Raw genomic sequence first — 15,748 nt, 5'->3', positions numbered from 1 at the left:
CAAGGGAATTATAAGGGTGTTCCAGTGTGCCAATGAGAATTGGTAAAATTAGTCCCTAGCCTGCAGTGACAATTTTAAAAGCAGAGAGAGCATAAACACTGAGGTTCTGGTTAGCAGAGCCTCAGTGATACAGTTAGGCACCACACAGGGAACACATACAGGGCATACATTATGAGCACTGGGGTCCTGACTAGCAGGATCCCCGTGACACATAGGCAAAAACAAACATACATACAGTAAAAATGGGGGTAACATGCCAGGCAAGATGGTACATTCCTACAGTAACGGGGTGCACGGGGGTACTGTCTTGCATGGGGAGGCAAGCTCTTACCTCCACCAAAATTGGACAGCTGGACGTTGGGACTGTCGGAGTCACTTTAGTTCATCACCCATGTCGTTGGATCCACGCCTGTCATTGGGAGAGGAGACCCAAGCCACCAGTCGTCGCTGCAGAGAGGTGCCTGCTGAAGCAGGGAAGTGACTCCGTCACTCCACAGGAGATTCCTTCGGTTCTTCTGGTGCAGGTTGAAGACAAGCAGTCCTCGGAGCGTGCACAACCTGGAAACTGTTGCAGTTGCTGGCAGGAGATGAAGTTACAAGGTCGCAGAAGCTGACTTTGCTTCTTTTTTTCAGTTTTGTAGAGTTCCTGGAGCAGTCAGCAGTTGATCTGTCGGTGAAAGGTGAAGTAAAGGATGCAGAGGATTCCTGCTGGAGTCTTGAAATCCGAATCTGAAGAAACACCCAGATAAATACCCTAAATAGCCCTGAGAGGGGGACTGGTCACCTAACCAGGTAAGCACCTATCAGGAGGGGTCTCGGACGTCACCTGCTGGCACTGGCCACTCAAATGCTCCCAGAGTTCCCTGACCATCCTGAAAACAAGATGGCAAAACCCAGGGACACTCTGAAGGCGCTCTGGGCATCACCAATGGGGTGGTGATGGATAGGGGAGTAGTCACTCCCCTTTCCCTTGTCCAGTTTCGTGCCAGAGCAGGGCCTGGGGGTCCCTGAACCGGTGTAGACTGGATTATGCTAGGAGGGCACCATCTGTGCCCTTCAAAGCATTTCCAGAGGCTCTGGAAGGATACCCCTCCCATGCCTGGCACACCTATTTCCAAAGAGAAAGGGTGTAACACCCCTCTCCTAAAGGAAATGCATTGTTCTGCCTTCCTGGAATTTAGCTGCTCAAGCCCCAGGAGGGCAGAAGGCTGTCTGTGAGATGGCAGCAGCTGGGGCTGCAGTGAAAACCTCAGAAGGCTGGTATGGCAGTACTTGGGGTCCATAGAGGAGCCCCCAGGGTGCATGGAATTGTAAAGCCAGTACTGGAATCAGTATTGAGGTACAATTGCCAGTAGTTAGACACCTTACATGGCCATATTCGGAGTTACCATTGTGAAGCTGTACATAGGTATTGACCTATGTGCAGTGCACACTTAAAATGGTGTCCCGGCACTTACAAAGTCTGGGAAAATGGGCCTGAACGACGTGGGGGCACCTCTGCTAGTGCAGGGGTGCCCTCACACACAGGTACTTTGAACCCAGCCTTCAGGGTCTGAAGGCCTGACAAATAGGTGACTTAGAGGTGACCTGGTGCAGTGAAAATGGCTGTGAAATAGTGAATGCACTATTTCACACAGGCTGCAATGGCAGTCCTGTAGAAGCCTGTGTATAGGCTCCTTATGGGTCGCAAAAGAAATGCTGCAGCCCATAAGGATCCCCTGGAACCCCAATGCCCTGGGTACCTAGGTACCATATACTAGGAACATGTAACGGGAGGTCCAGTACGTCAATTTGGAGTGAAATACTGGGTTACTAGTATGTAAGGACAAATTAGGAACCAGAGAGAGGACAAGCACTGGAGTTCTGGTTAGCAGGACTCCATTAACACAGTTAAGCACACTTAAAAAAAATAGTGAAGGAGACTAACAGTAGGCCACAAACCATAAGCACTGGGGTCCTGACTAGCAGGATCCCAGTGACACAGTCAAAACACTGACAAACAGGCCAAAATGGGGATAACCATGCTAGAAAGAGGCTATTTTCTCATAGTAATATGAAAATATTATATACATATCAGACAGCTAAGGACTAATCCACTGCAACACAAGTAAATTCATGTTTTTTTCTATTCACCACAACTGCCCAAATCCTTGGGTTAGCTGACCAACAAGCTACTATTTTAGAGAATACAGTCAACTGAGAGGCAACTAATTCACGAGTTCAAAAATTAAAGCGTCACATGTCTTGAAATGGCGATGATAACATCCAATTCTTTATTTTCGTTCCAATTCACTTATTAAATACAGCCAACACATTTTGCTCACACACATCGACCTTCATCAGGGCTGCTACTTACAAAAATAGCAAACTTAAAATGACCCAAATATCATTAAAATCACTATAGAAAAGATCGATCATCTCAATACTACAAGACCTATTAAACCGGGTCAAGAAAACTGGTTGACAGCAGAATAGATAACACAAAGAGAAGAAAACACATTCTAAATACTATTCATTCAATGATCAAACTGAAATGAATACATTTTCAACTACAGAGGTATTGTGATGTATTTTCTTCTCTGTGTGTTATTTATGTTGTTCTTGCCCTGCTGATTTTAATGTTTGTGTTTTTGTAAATTGTAGCCCTGGTGAAGCTTGATGTATGTGAGTAAAACATGTCGGTTGTACTTTATAAAGCAAATTGGAAGGAAAATAATGAAATGTTAGCATCACCATTTGAAGATGTGTGAGGCTTTAATGTTGGGCTAATTCATTCATTGCCTCTATGGTTGTATTCTCTGATATGAAAATATTGTTTCATACCCATGGCACAGTATTCAGAACTGTGAGGGACGGGACCTTCCTAAACAGTAAAACAGTGAAATAGTGAAATAAAACTGGTGTTGAGTAAAGCTTTGGCCCAGGAGAGTATCAACTGCCAGTGAGAATCTGAGGACTTGACGGAGGTTTAGGACAGAGGCATCTAGAATCAGGAAGAGCTCACTCTTGATGCCAGAAAAATCCTGTGGCGGTGGCTTTGTGCCTAACTCTCCACAACCTGAAGCAAGAAGAGAAGGAATCCTATGGCCGAGAAGGGATGACCAGTGCTCGTCCTGCAGTGCAAAGAAAAAGCAAATGGTTCCTGATCCTACCTGAGGGGGTCTTCCAAGGCCCACAGCCTGTGTTGCTGGGAGGAAGGTGGTTGGGTTCACCCTGGAGTGTGGAGCATTGAAAACATGTGATCCGATCTGGCCGAGTGACTGCAAGAGAAAAATATGAAACGTTTTCATAATATACAACGCTAAACATCAGGTAAACACAATTTAGTTGGAATCGTGCCAAGTGAGAAAATAACAGTTGGTTTGTCTGGCTAAGTATAGCTATGGTTCAGGCACAAGGGGTGATGGAGGCATTGTCATCAGAGCTGCTAACCATGCAGACTATCTAGTGCACACAAAACTCAATCCATGGAAAGGGAGGGAGACATAACCAGCAAAGTTCTGCCATAGTTTTTCACAGACGGCCTGCGCTTTTCTGCATGCTGTGTTATATCTGTCCATTACTTTCAAAAGGTAAATAGAGAATACTTTTGATATCACCATTAGTTTAATCTGCTTTACTTTTCATTCTAATTGTTTATACAAGGAAAGATTTCATCATACTGTAAGAAAAACCTTTGTCTTATTTCTAATGACTTGTCCTGTTGGTTGTTCCGGATGAGCCTGATTCTACCCATCACCCTCCTTGTTAAGTTGATTAGGGCCTTTAGCAATGTGTCACCATTAGGAGCACTGTAATAGTCTTCTGCCTGTCTGACAAGAGCATTGTAAGCTATATTATACTTGTATATATATATTCACTTAAAAAACAATAAAAGGTTACAGGGACGTTATAGTTAGGCTCACATTTTAAACATACAAAACCATAGAAATTCACCAGTTAGAGTTATCTAAAGTAACTATAATTCATGCCCTAAGGTAACTATAACTCGCGCTCCTGCCTTGCACAGTTTGTTCCTCAAAAATGTTCCTGCAAATGTTACACTGATATTATCAATGATGTTATTGAAGATGTCATGTGTGCCATAATTTGTGGGGTATTTAGCAGTGCATTACGAGGGCACAAGTTGTAGTTACCTTAGGGCACGAGTTATAGTTACTTGAGATCACTCTAACTGTAACTGGTGAATTTCTATGGTTTTATATGTTTAAAATGTGAGCCTAACTATAACGTCCTGTAACCTTTGGTTTTTAAGTGAATTTCTATGATTTTATTTAATTCTATTTCCTAACTATAACGTCCCTGTAACCTTTGTTTTTTCAGTGATTTTCTATGGTTTTTCTAGTGTGAAGTAAGTTATATTACTATATGTTAATCCAACAACTGGCACGCCACGGCATTTGAACGTGCGCGGCGGCAGTGTGGCTGTAGGGCCTAGCTGCAGCGCAGGGCCTGTGGGCGTACGTTGCAGGTGTTGGTCGCGGTCAGGCTCGGCAGCCAACCCCTATACCACCCAAACCCTGCAAGGACCCACTCCCCAGGGGGATGTTGGCCTTGGGGTCCCCATCCCCTAGGGCCCTGCACAAACATTTCTTTTATTTTGGGTAGGGGCTGTGCAGCCCCCTCCCAAGGTCAATCTCTGCCCAGGGACCCCATCCCCTGGGGTCCAGCCTAATTATTACATTTGTTGTTTTTTTTGGGAGAGGTGGGCTGTGTGCCCCCCCCCCCTCCCCTCCCCCCCCCTCCCCTCCCCCCCCTCCATGGCCGTTCTTGGCTCCGGGGACCCCACCTCCAGGGCCCGGCCTGAACATTATTTTATTTTTTTGAGATGGGAGGCTGCACGGCACCTCTCCCCAGGCCGATCTCGACCCCAGGTACTCCATTTTCCAGGGCCCAGCCTGATTTCTGATTGTTATCTTTTTTTGGGGAGGAGACTGTCTGGCACCCCTCCCCAGGGCCGACACCGGCCTTGGGGACCCTATCCCCCAGGGCCCTGCCTAAACATTATCTTTTTTAAATAAAAAAAAAAAAAATTGAGGGGCACCAGCCTTCTAAAATGTATCTTTATGGGGGGAGGGCGCAGCCCCCCCTCCACATTTAATGTAAGTAGAGCCCCGGGGAGGTGGTGGTCTCAGGGCTGTGGTGAGACTGGAAAGCCCCCCCCAGGGCTTCATAAAAAACAAGCGTAGGAGGCCGTGGTTGTGTTTTCTTTGGCCCTGATTTGCAAATTTGCAGCAAAATATATTGTTTTTTAAAAAGAAAGCTCCTCAAAAGGTTTGAAAAAGCAAAACAACAAGCAGTTATTATGGCACAATGCATAGAACACTGTGGAGAAATATCCCCGGACTCATTTCCAAAGGCAGTGACTGTTAGACATGTAGATTTGGATGACAAAAGCAGTTCTCACCAAGGGAGCCAGTGTTTGACATCTCTGTGTGACATGATTTGTTTGCAGTTGTTGAATGTGAGAAACTGGAATGAGTTACTCTTGGTCCAAGGACATACTTTTTGGCCATCTCAAATTAGGTTAAAAACACAAGATCATGTCCTAGGGCAGTCAGACTGTGATCAGACTCATTGAACTGACTACCAGATTCCAATATCTAATTTTCATCCAGAGGAAACTAGGGCCAGGCAAACAAGATAAGGGTAGGCCACATGAAGGACTGGTGGCTTGGAGCTACGGGTACGAGTCACTAGTGAGTAACTTACTCCCTGAGGCATCCAGTTCCCTTTTCTCCAGTCACTGAAGCACACATCATCTACAACTAACACTAAGGCAGAAATAGAACCACTCCAAACCAAACGAAACCACAGAGATCAGGGGGAGAACAATGGATGCCATGTAAATGAGTAGACCAGCGGGGGGCGGGGGGGGAGTTGTATATCACAATTGAGGCCTGCAGGAGGAACAATTTATTCCCTTTGTCCCCTACAATAACAAATGACAGACAGAAAGCCAGTCAACACTGATCAAGACACTTCCTGAGGGTGACAAATTGAGGGAGCATAGAATCATGTATTTTAAACATCCTCCTGTAAGGCTGTGGTTCAATGGTAAACCTCCTAGCAGATATGAAGGATGCATAGACCAGTCTCCAGCTGATGGTGTGGGTGCCAGAGAGGTGATAGGTACTTTACCCAATTGTTCATACTCACCTGTGCTATTCCTGGTGGATTCTCATGGCGCTCTGCCAGTTGCATACCAACCAATTTACAAAGATCCTCAAAAGAGAGCCCAGCTGTAGTACCACGTGAAGTCTTGATCTGTTGTAGGATTTGAGTCAGCTGAGTCCTGTGAGGGAAATACATCATGTAAGAAAGGCACAACTAGGGAGGCTACCTCACACAGAGCAGGCACAGTGGTAGCAATGGCAGTGAAAGCTTTCCTTACATCAAGAATAGGCAGCCCTGTTGAAAGTAGAGCAAGGCAGCAGTAATGTTTCCTGCAGCATTTGTGAGAGCCACAGAAGTATGGAATGTCTTTACCTGACTCCCAGAACATATTGGTTGGGGTCAAGGACAGCATGTTTCCATGATTATTTTGACCTGTGGACTAGCAGGCACAACCTTCCTGCAGCACACACTCTTTTGCGGCCAGTTCACTGAATTGTATTATTGATCTGTGAAAGAGCGCTGTGTGCAGTTAAGGTAAGATGTGTATCCACGTGTTCATGCTGGGGGAACGTGTATTCATGGTTCATTAGTGCAGTCTTTATCATTAGGGTAAGTTCCAGTATAAAAATAAGTACACATGTTTGCAGACTTTAACAGATTGAGACTACCTATAATGCTACTAATAATGCTGTCTGATTAGATGCAATTACTTGTAGAAGCTTGAAAGCAGAATTGACGATTGTTTAGTTTCAAAATAAAATGTACATAAATACGTTTTGCTCAACTACGGTGCTGTTTTAGGTACAGTTTCTTTAAAGTATCATTTAGTAAATGTATATGATACATAATAGCATTTTCAAAACTGATTAATTACGGAAAATCGGTATAGAACCAGTTTTGACAACAATTTGGGAAACATGAAAAGAAACAAGCAATGGCAACGCCAATAGGTCTAACGTTGGTTGCAATCCTTATGGAATTGTCAATATGTTATATTTTGACATGTTTATTATTATTATTTTTTTTAATCAAACCTTATTGTTAATGACCTTGCTGGGCCATCACCAATATAACTGGCTAAAAGCAAAAATTTTGTTTTGGTCGCACAAAGACACACTGCCATATTAGTCCCTGGCACTGAAAAAAAACACTATGCGCCAATGTGCTCTGTGTGACGGGGCAGAATGCCTTCCTTCCTGCTTAGAAAAGGTTTTTCAAATGCAATTGTGAGCACGGGGGAATACCACCTAAGGTCTATCATACAGAGGAGTTTGTATGGAAGGCATATTGCTTGAACAGGAAGGTAGTCTAAGGTGCATGGGGGAGAGAGTTTGCAGAGTCTGGGTGGCAATCCAGATGCACAGCAAGGCAGGGCTTTGCATCATATCTTCTTCACGCATTCATTTGTCTCAGTTCTCGTGAGAATACTGCTGGGTGTGTTATATTGGCCTCTGGAGATCTTGATCCTGCTTGCTATATATAGTGGAGTGATCACATTCACACCTTTGCAGGAGAGGTAGCAGGCAGTGGAGTTTTTGAGGCTGAATGAGAGTATGTCAAACTTCCTGCAGTAATGTGAAGAATGCTCTTCAGGGGAATCTCTCTGTGATTCTATGATGCCCTAGAGCTGGGTGGTGCCTCCATCAATGTGAACCAGGGTTTGGACGATAGCTCTGAAGTCTGCCTTTAGAAGAAAGGTTTTCACGCAATGGAGAATGAGTTAGAATCTCACAGTTTGTTGACTTGCATTTTGAAGCTCAGAATGATAATGATGTGGAATTCTAGGGATCTGGTGCAGTGACCAGTTATAGAATGAAACGTTGAAATTAATTTCTACAGATGCAGGTTATTGGTCATTATTCAATTCTGCTACAAGTACAAGTTTTCTTAAAGTGTTACTGGAGGGTGAGGCAATCCTCCAGGGATGTAATTTCCCTGTCACAATGTGATTTTTCCGTAGGTTTAAGTTTGGACTGCATACTAATATAGGCTAAGGATCTTGTCAGAGAGGGTGGTCTCCGTGGCATTCTTGGCTTAAGATTACATTAGACAGGAACGGTCCTTGGGAAACTTTGCAGGTCACATATATGGGGTCGGTTCTAGAAATTATCACTTGGAGGCATTTCTTGTTGGCAAGGTAAACAACGGATTAAAGACAGCTAGTCCAACTGAGGCAGTGGTAATGTTAGGTTCCCTCTAACATAGACATCATACATTAATGAGTACCTGGAGTGACACACCAACACATCAGTGGCTGTTATGTGCAAGGATTAACAAAAAAAAAAACTCTCTCTCTCTCTAAACCATAGAAATTCAGCAGTTATAGTTAGAGTTCTTTCAAGTAACTATAACTCTGCCCTAAGGTAACTATAACATGCGTCCTTGCCATGCACAGTTTTCTTTTTGATAATTTTATTTCAAATGTTGTAGTGATAGTATCAAAGATGCCATACAAGATGTCATCAACGATATAATATGAGGAGTAATTAGCTGTGAAGGGTGAGTTATAGCTACATTAGGGCAACCTTTGGGCATATGCAGCGCAGGCTGGCCACAGGGCCTGTCTGTCAGTGGATCAGGGAGTGGGTGCTTGAGTCTGAGTGGGTGCACGAGTGTCTGAGTGGGTGTGTAAGTGGGAGCATAAGTCTCTGAGTGCATGTATGAGTGAATGAATTAGTATATGAATGAGTCGGTGGATTTCACACATGGTGTCGCAACATTATTTAAACCCATATTTTGCCCCAAAAACACACCTATATCACACCCCTGGGTTCAGGGTACCTTCAGCCTGACCCCTTATACCACTTTCAATTAGGATTTTCACCCCCGGGACCGTGTCCAGTGAAATAAAATGAAGGCCGCAACATTCTAGTCAGGTTGCGGTCAGCCAATCACATCACTTCTTTTCGTACTCACGAAAATTCACAAATATTTGCAATATATGTGTAGACAAGCCTGCTGATCAGCTTATGGGTCTACAAAGTAGTGCTTTGAAAAGGTGTATGCTGTTTATCAGGTAGCTGCCTTGTAGATGTCTGCTCATAGGATTTTATTGAGGAAAGCCATGGTTGCCCCCATTTTGAATGTAGAGTGTGCCCTAGTAGGTACAGAGAGTAGACATTTTGCTTTGGTGTAGTAAGTTTGGAAACACTCGACAATCAAACTTGTAATGCTTGCATTTAGAATGATTGAATTTGTAAGGTTTAGCAAAAGCTACCAAGAGCTGGTTCGTTTTGCGGGAGGACTTATTCCTGTCAACATTGTACACCTTAGCTGGCAAACTGCTGCTCATGCACTATGTCATTTCTGGTACTGAATCTTGTTGCAGGAACAAAACGGACAGCTCAACAGTCAGGTTGATGTCAACAAGCGAGATGATATTGGGCAAGAACTCTGGACTAGTTCTAAGGACCAGCCTGACCTTGTGCACATGAATGCATCATGCTTGAATAGTGAGTGTTTGTAACTTGCTGATGCATCTGAGCAATATTATGACTACTACAAAGGCCACTTTGTAGGGAAGATCGAAGTCTGCAAAAGCAGAGGGCTTCAAATGGTGGACCGATAAGCTTTGTGAGAACTATGTGAAGAATTTATAAAGGGGCTGCCGCTGTTTTGGGCAGCATAAATCTTTTAAGTCCCTCCACGAATGCCTGAACTAAAGAGATTTTGAAGAGTGGTTAGTGTTCACTATTTTGCATGTGTGCCACAAAAGCAGCTAGGTGAAGATGTTTAGATCCATACACAAGATCTGCTTTTCATAGATGCATAAGGTAGCAGAGGATGTGCTGAACCGTGACCTTTGGAGGGTCTAGTTGTTTTGAGATGTAACAGTAGACAAATCTATTCAATGTGAGTGCATAACATGCAGGTGTATTAGGCCTCCGAGCAGTGTATGGCCATATACATATCAGGGATGTTTGGATAGCCAAATTATAAGATCCTATGTGCCAGATTGCTAGGCTAAGCTTCTTGGGATCTGGGTGCCTAATCTATTGTGTGGTTGCATGAGACTGTCAGGCCTGATCAGGTGCTTCTTGTGGTGACTGACTGATGTCTCCAGGAGCTTTGAGTTCAAGGGCTGTCCGGCTCAGGTTTTGCCACTAGAATAAGCGTCATGGTGAAGAGCGTGATAGCTGTGGTTCTCTACTACTGGAAGTACCTGTGTAGGACTTGTTGGTTGGGTTCCCACGCTTGGGTTGCTAATGAGCCCACAAGTAGTTGTACACTCTCTGCAGCTGCTCCGTTTAGAGGCGATCTTGTTGCGGATTGCCAGAGCCTCTGTACAAGCTCAGCCAGCCAGACGAATTGAGTACCACCCCCCACAACCCCTCCCACCCTTGTAGTATATACTACATGGCTGTCATGTTGTCCATCTATATTATAGCCACCTTGCCTCTGACAAACTTCAAGAAGGCATTGCAGGCTAGGAGGATGCCAGCAGCTCCAGGTAGCTGAAGTGTTGATGCTGAAGCCTCCAGACACCTTGCACAGTCATGTTGGTGAGATGTGCACCCCACCGAGAGAGTGATGAGTCAGTGATGATAGTCACCTGTGGATGTGGTGTACTGAGTAACAGGTTGTTGCTGTTCCACCACTGTGGTGAGTGCTGGCCTTTATCAACACTAAGGGTCTGATTTAGATATTGGTGGATGATTTACTCTGTCACAATGGGAAAGGATTTCCCGTCCGTCTAAATCTAAATCCCAAAGGATATAATGGGATTTAGATTTCGGCAGATGGGAACTCTGTAACCATGGTTACGGAGCAACTTGTCCACCAAGTTCTAAATCCGGCCCTAAATCTTCCAATTGAAACTTCTCTTGTCCCCACTGCCTCATTGGGCACTCTTGGTGTGGTTGCATGAGCAGTCTGGTGTGCGGCACAATAACTATGCAAGAAGCCATCACACTTAACATATTTACAGTCTGTACAGTGAGTGGATGAACTGACTGAAAAGGAGGCAGCAGCTGCTGAAACACCATAATCCTCTGCTCGTTCAGATATGCTTTCCCCTGTGATAGCCCTCAATACGGAGCCAAAGAACAGAAGCATCTACTGGGGTTGAAAGTGGTCATTTCTCTACGCTTATGGTGAACTCCCAGCTGTGAAGCAGGGACACCAAGGTTTGAATGTGTGCTAGACATTGTTACCCGTTGCTGCTATTTATCAGCAAGTCATCAAGGTATGGAAAGACAGGAATGCAGCCTCTATAGAGATCCGCTGCAGCCCTGTCAGGCACTTCATGAGCACCTTGGTAGCCATAGTAGCACCCAAGAGTAGGACTTTGAACAAGTAGTGTTGTCTGTTTACCCCGAAACAAAGTTACTAGTGAAGGCCAGGGTGGACTGGAATACAAAAGCAGGCTTCCTTCTGATCATGAAGTCTCCTTGTCAGAAGAGCAGGATGACATTCTGCAGGTTTATCATATGAAGGTGCTCTAAGTGGATGCACTGGTTTACCTCGACAGCAAGCCAAAAGAGATTGCGATACCAGAGGTAAACCAGTCCTCCAGCCACCACATGCTTGCCTGCAGCAGCAAGGCACTTGCTTTCCTTGTCTGGCAGAGGAGTGTTACCTTGCACACTGGCATGTTTTCATGCTGGATGCAGTACTGAGCCTTGAGTAGGGTAGGTCATGCTTAGATGTTTTGAACTTCGTCTCGACCTGTGGTGTGACAGCTTTTGCCTTGAAGTGTTCTTTAAAGTTGCCACAGTGATTTTAACATGCCTTTGAGCATAAGGAGTAAGTGGACTATATCCTATGTTTTGGAGAGAAGTTGTCTTCCCCGTAGGAAGTGCAAATCCACATTTTGTTGGCGAGCTGCCCTCTAAATGACCACATTTGGTGGGGGTGGCTTTCCTGGGTACAACCCTAGATCATGTTCATCTCTAAGGATGGCATGATAATCTTCCCAAATGTCGTCCTCAACCCCTGTCCCAAAGGGCTGATTGTATGGGTCTACAAACCCTACAGGGACTGCCCGGGTCTGACCATGAGTGCCCAGACCTCTCTGGTGACTCTGGTGGTGGTGGATGTGATATAGGTGAGGTGTGTATGGGTATGGCGGGACAGGAAGAGCATGGTGTATGGAGGGGCTGCCAAGGTGCAGACGTTTGGGGTGGAGGGCTTGTACTCATGTCCACAGGCTTCTTGGGCACCCGATTTCCAGGTTTATTGCAGGCTATATCTACTTCGAAAGTTAGCCCGCATTTCTTTAGAATTGGAGAGAGAGTGGTAGACTGTCATTTTTCTGGGCGGCTTGGCAGTGATTTTATCAGTCCAAGGATGACTGAAGCGATGCTTTGATCTGACATTGAGTTCTTCTGTCAGCTTCTGGAGGACTGGTGCCTCAGATTCATCCAATTTCTGCATTGAAGGAGCCCTCAATCTCGACTTGGCACTCTTTTTTGGAGGCACTCTTGCATTGATTTCAAATCTGACTAAGGGTGTTCTGTGCCCTTAGCCTGAGGGGGAGTCGACACCTGTTATGGCTCAATGCCCTGATCAGCTTCAAAGCCTTCTCTTGGGGCTGGCTAGAGTCTCATGACGGTTGCTTTATTCTCCCCTACTTGGGGCTCAATGTCCAACTAGACAAAGCTTTGAAAGATCCAAAGGATGTCATGACTGATTCGGCGAAGATCCAATCTCTGTACATCTAGGCAGGATGGCTTCAATTGTTGGAGAACATCAAGCGGTTTGACAGCCAGCAGGATACTCTGCGAAGTGATGGTCTTCCTAGTCTTCAGTCATGAAAGGTAGGGCAACTTGCCTTGGAGCCATTGCTGGGCAAGCCAAAATCCAATGGTGGCAAAAACCAAACTGGAGTGAAGTCAGTGCCCATGAGTAGTGTATGGACTATGGAAGGAGTCACATCACACCTATGACTAAACATTCCTATGAAGAAAAACAAAGTTAAATGTCCGAGCTCAAAATAAGATGGCAGGTCTAAATACATATGTATCTACAACTACATGGGTTACGAACAGCAGGGGCACCAACCCTAACCTCAGCAGTGAGGAGCCTGGGAGGAATCCAAACCTAGCCCTCAAGGCAGATAAAGGCATGTATATCTTTTGACAGAGATCCACAGCGTTGTCTAGAGAAAACACCATACTAGCCCTAAGCAAATTAGGGAGCCACTGAAGCGCTTGGCAAACCCTGTACACTACCACGCACCCCTCAGCAAGCACAGTATGGAGAATGGGGCACACAGTAGCCTAAACAAAGGCTAGACAACATGCAGCAAAATCCAACCCAAGCAAGGAGCATACAGGGAACTCCAAGATCAGCTGACACGCCAGAAAGAAAAAAGAAAGCTGTTTACCTGCCCTCCAGGCACTCAGATATACTATAGCTCAGAACCCAGAAAGAAGCACAATGAATAGGTTCTACACTAAGTCCCTGTAGCCAGGAGTTGGGGGACAGCACATTCATAGAGAAAGGACAGCAGCCACATCAAGGAAAACACAACCCTATCTACAATCCTAAAAGGCAGCCAGTGAAGGGCAGAATAAAGAGTGGAAACAAACCCGAGGGTCCTAAATATACCCAGCAGGAAGGTTGGGTGCGCTTATTGCTAGTAGAAGGTTGGTCACAAGTGCGGCAAGGGTGCGGCAGCCTGCAAAGGTAGAAACACAAGCCACAGTGGAAACAATCTTCTACCAGCAAGGATAAATGGCCCAAACATAGTAACAGGCAAGCAAGAACTCCCCAGCCAAGGAGATAGAAAGATTCGATGATTTGGATGAGGAGTAGTTCATTTTTTTCCTTCTAAATAGGCAGTGGCGTGTCCGTGAACAGGTTGTGGACAGGTCTCCTTAAGAAAGCGCTGGGACTAAAAAGTGACGAGGAAGTAATGAGTAGTTCTCGGAGTGGCCTTTCAGCATCGCTCACTTTACAAATAGCTAATGGTTAAATCAATCACAAGCTGTTTCGGGTGCACTCACTCTCTCCTTCTGGGTCTCTCTCTCTCTTGCTTTTAGGATCCCATAACTTGGTCCCAGAGGTGACACCTTTATCACATAATGGCCCAAAGGGAGGGCCATGGAACAAGGACAGGAACTTGAGACAGTGAGTGGATCCAGAAAACAAGAGGAGGCTGCAATACTTAAGGGTTGTTCTGTGACAAAGAGACAAGGGGGGAGGTGTTATCAAAAAGAGGCATTAAGGAGATGAAACACTGAGGAAACATGAAGGTAGCAACAGTGCATTGTAATAAGACAAAGTAGATCAACTTACTGGTTACACTGAGGATACCGGGCCATAAGCCGCTCCAGGATCTTTCCCAGTTTGTTGGCTGGAGGCCCAGGAGCCCCAAGAGTTGAACCCTTGCCTACACCCAGGACTGGTAGAGGCACATTTGAGGTAGGCAACAGCACCTGCGAGTTGTGGGGAGCAGAAGCCAGACCAGGGTGGTTCACTCCTTGGGACACAGGGTGTAGGGGCGTAGACTGGCTCAACAGCATCTGAGCCCCAGGAGCCACAGGGAAAGGCATTCGCTGCTGGAGGGAAGGATTGAACTGCTGTGTAGCTTGGAGCGTAAGATCTGCCTGTAAAGAAACCAGAGGACAGGAGGTGAGGTTTGAAGTGCCAAGGCCATGGAATGGTCTAGGTTTCCTATGGAGTCGCTGCAACACTGCTTATTCATTTGTTCACTGAAGCTATCACCAGTGCGCCCTATCCCCATGTATTCAGGCTCTTGACAAGGGTATGGACACAAGACCATGGAGTTGGGATGTTACAGGACTAAAAGTCTATACATTTGGATGTTTATGTTTGTTACGGATAGAGTTGGTGTATATATGCAAGTGTAGGTGTATTCATTGGGATATCTGTCATGCACTACTGAGTCACGTTTGTACACGTGGTAATGCGTGTATGACTGTCTCTGGGTATATTTGTATTTGTGGGGTCTTTGTGTTTCGTTAACACGCCAGTGTGTGCTGTAGTTTGATTCTCCACTATATGTCTGTATATGTTAGTGTGATTTCCATCGCGAGAACACACATCCCTGCAAGATGAATGGTTCTTTGGAGTTTAGGGTAATTGGGGAGTCTCACCTCTGACTGGAGCCCTGCTTCAATGGAAAGGTGGCAGAGAGGTGCCTGTACCAATTGTCAGTATTTCCTTGTTTAAGAGGAGGTGCAGTGATTTCCTTACTGGGGTCAATATTCAATGATCCATTCTGCCCTGGGTGTCTTAGCCCCAAAATCTTCTTGGAGAAAGAGGTGGCTAGCCAGGCTTGGGAGAAAGCCTCAACTCCTTAGTGACTTCAGGCTTCTCTAGCAGGACAAATAGAACACTGTAATGGATGTCTTGGTCTCAACGTACTGTGGATGGGATATGCTTGCGGAATACATGGAGGGCTCTTAGCTGATGCATTAGGTTTAGGGAGTGCATAACTATATATGGGCATTTTGGTTTTAAAACGTTGAGTAGAGGGTTTTTTTCCCAGCTGGCATTGATGGCAATGTTATGAAAGTATTTTGTGTAGAGGTGTTGCTGACTTAGTGTCTCTGAGGGTCACTAGTTATCAGTCTGTTTTAATAACAGACCAGAGCGTCGGATCTTGATATTCAGGAGGGCAGGGGGTGTGAGTTGTAAGGGATCGTGATATCGCAGCCGTGCG

At 45.3% G+C, this 15,748-nt stretch overlaps 1 protein-coding gene across 5 annotated transcripts in view; it reads right to left on the bottom strand.

The window, feature by feature from the left end:
- The window catches only part of RNF214 (ring finger protein 214), a 190,558-nt gene that overhangs the window by 28,011 nt on the left and 146,799 nt on the right, over positions 1 to 15,748 (bottom strand). For all 5 annotated transcript variants that reach the window (XM_069224711.1, XM_069224709.1, XM_069224713.1 and 2 more), the window contains 3 exons: positions 14,359 to 14,669; positions 6,160 to 6,295; positions 3,153 to 3,260 (listed from right to left, as the gene is read on the bottom strand). In XM_069224711.1, coding sequence (XP_069080812.1) covers positions 3,153 to 3,260; positions 6,160 to 6,295; positions 14,359 to 14,669 — 555 coding nt within the window. The remainder of the gene's footprint in view (positions 1 to 3,152; positions 3,261 to 6,159; positions 6,296 to 14,358; positions 14,670 to 15,748) is intronic.

Source organism: Pleurodeles waltl, chromosome 3_1 (genome assembly GCF_031143425.1).
Source record: "Pleurodeles waltl isolate 20211129_DDA chromosome 3_1, aPleWal1.hap1.20221129, whole genome shotgun sequence".
NCBI lineage: Eukaryota > Metazoa > Chordata > Amphibia > Caudata > Salamandridae > Pleurodeles > Pleurodeles waltl.
The sequence above is the reverse complement of the archived record's forward strand: the minus strand, read 5'-3'. Positions and strand labels throughout refer to the sequence as shown.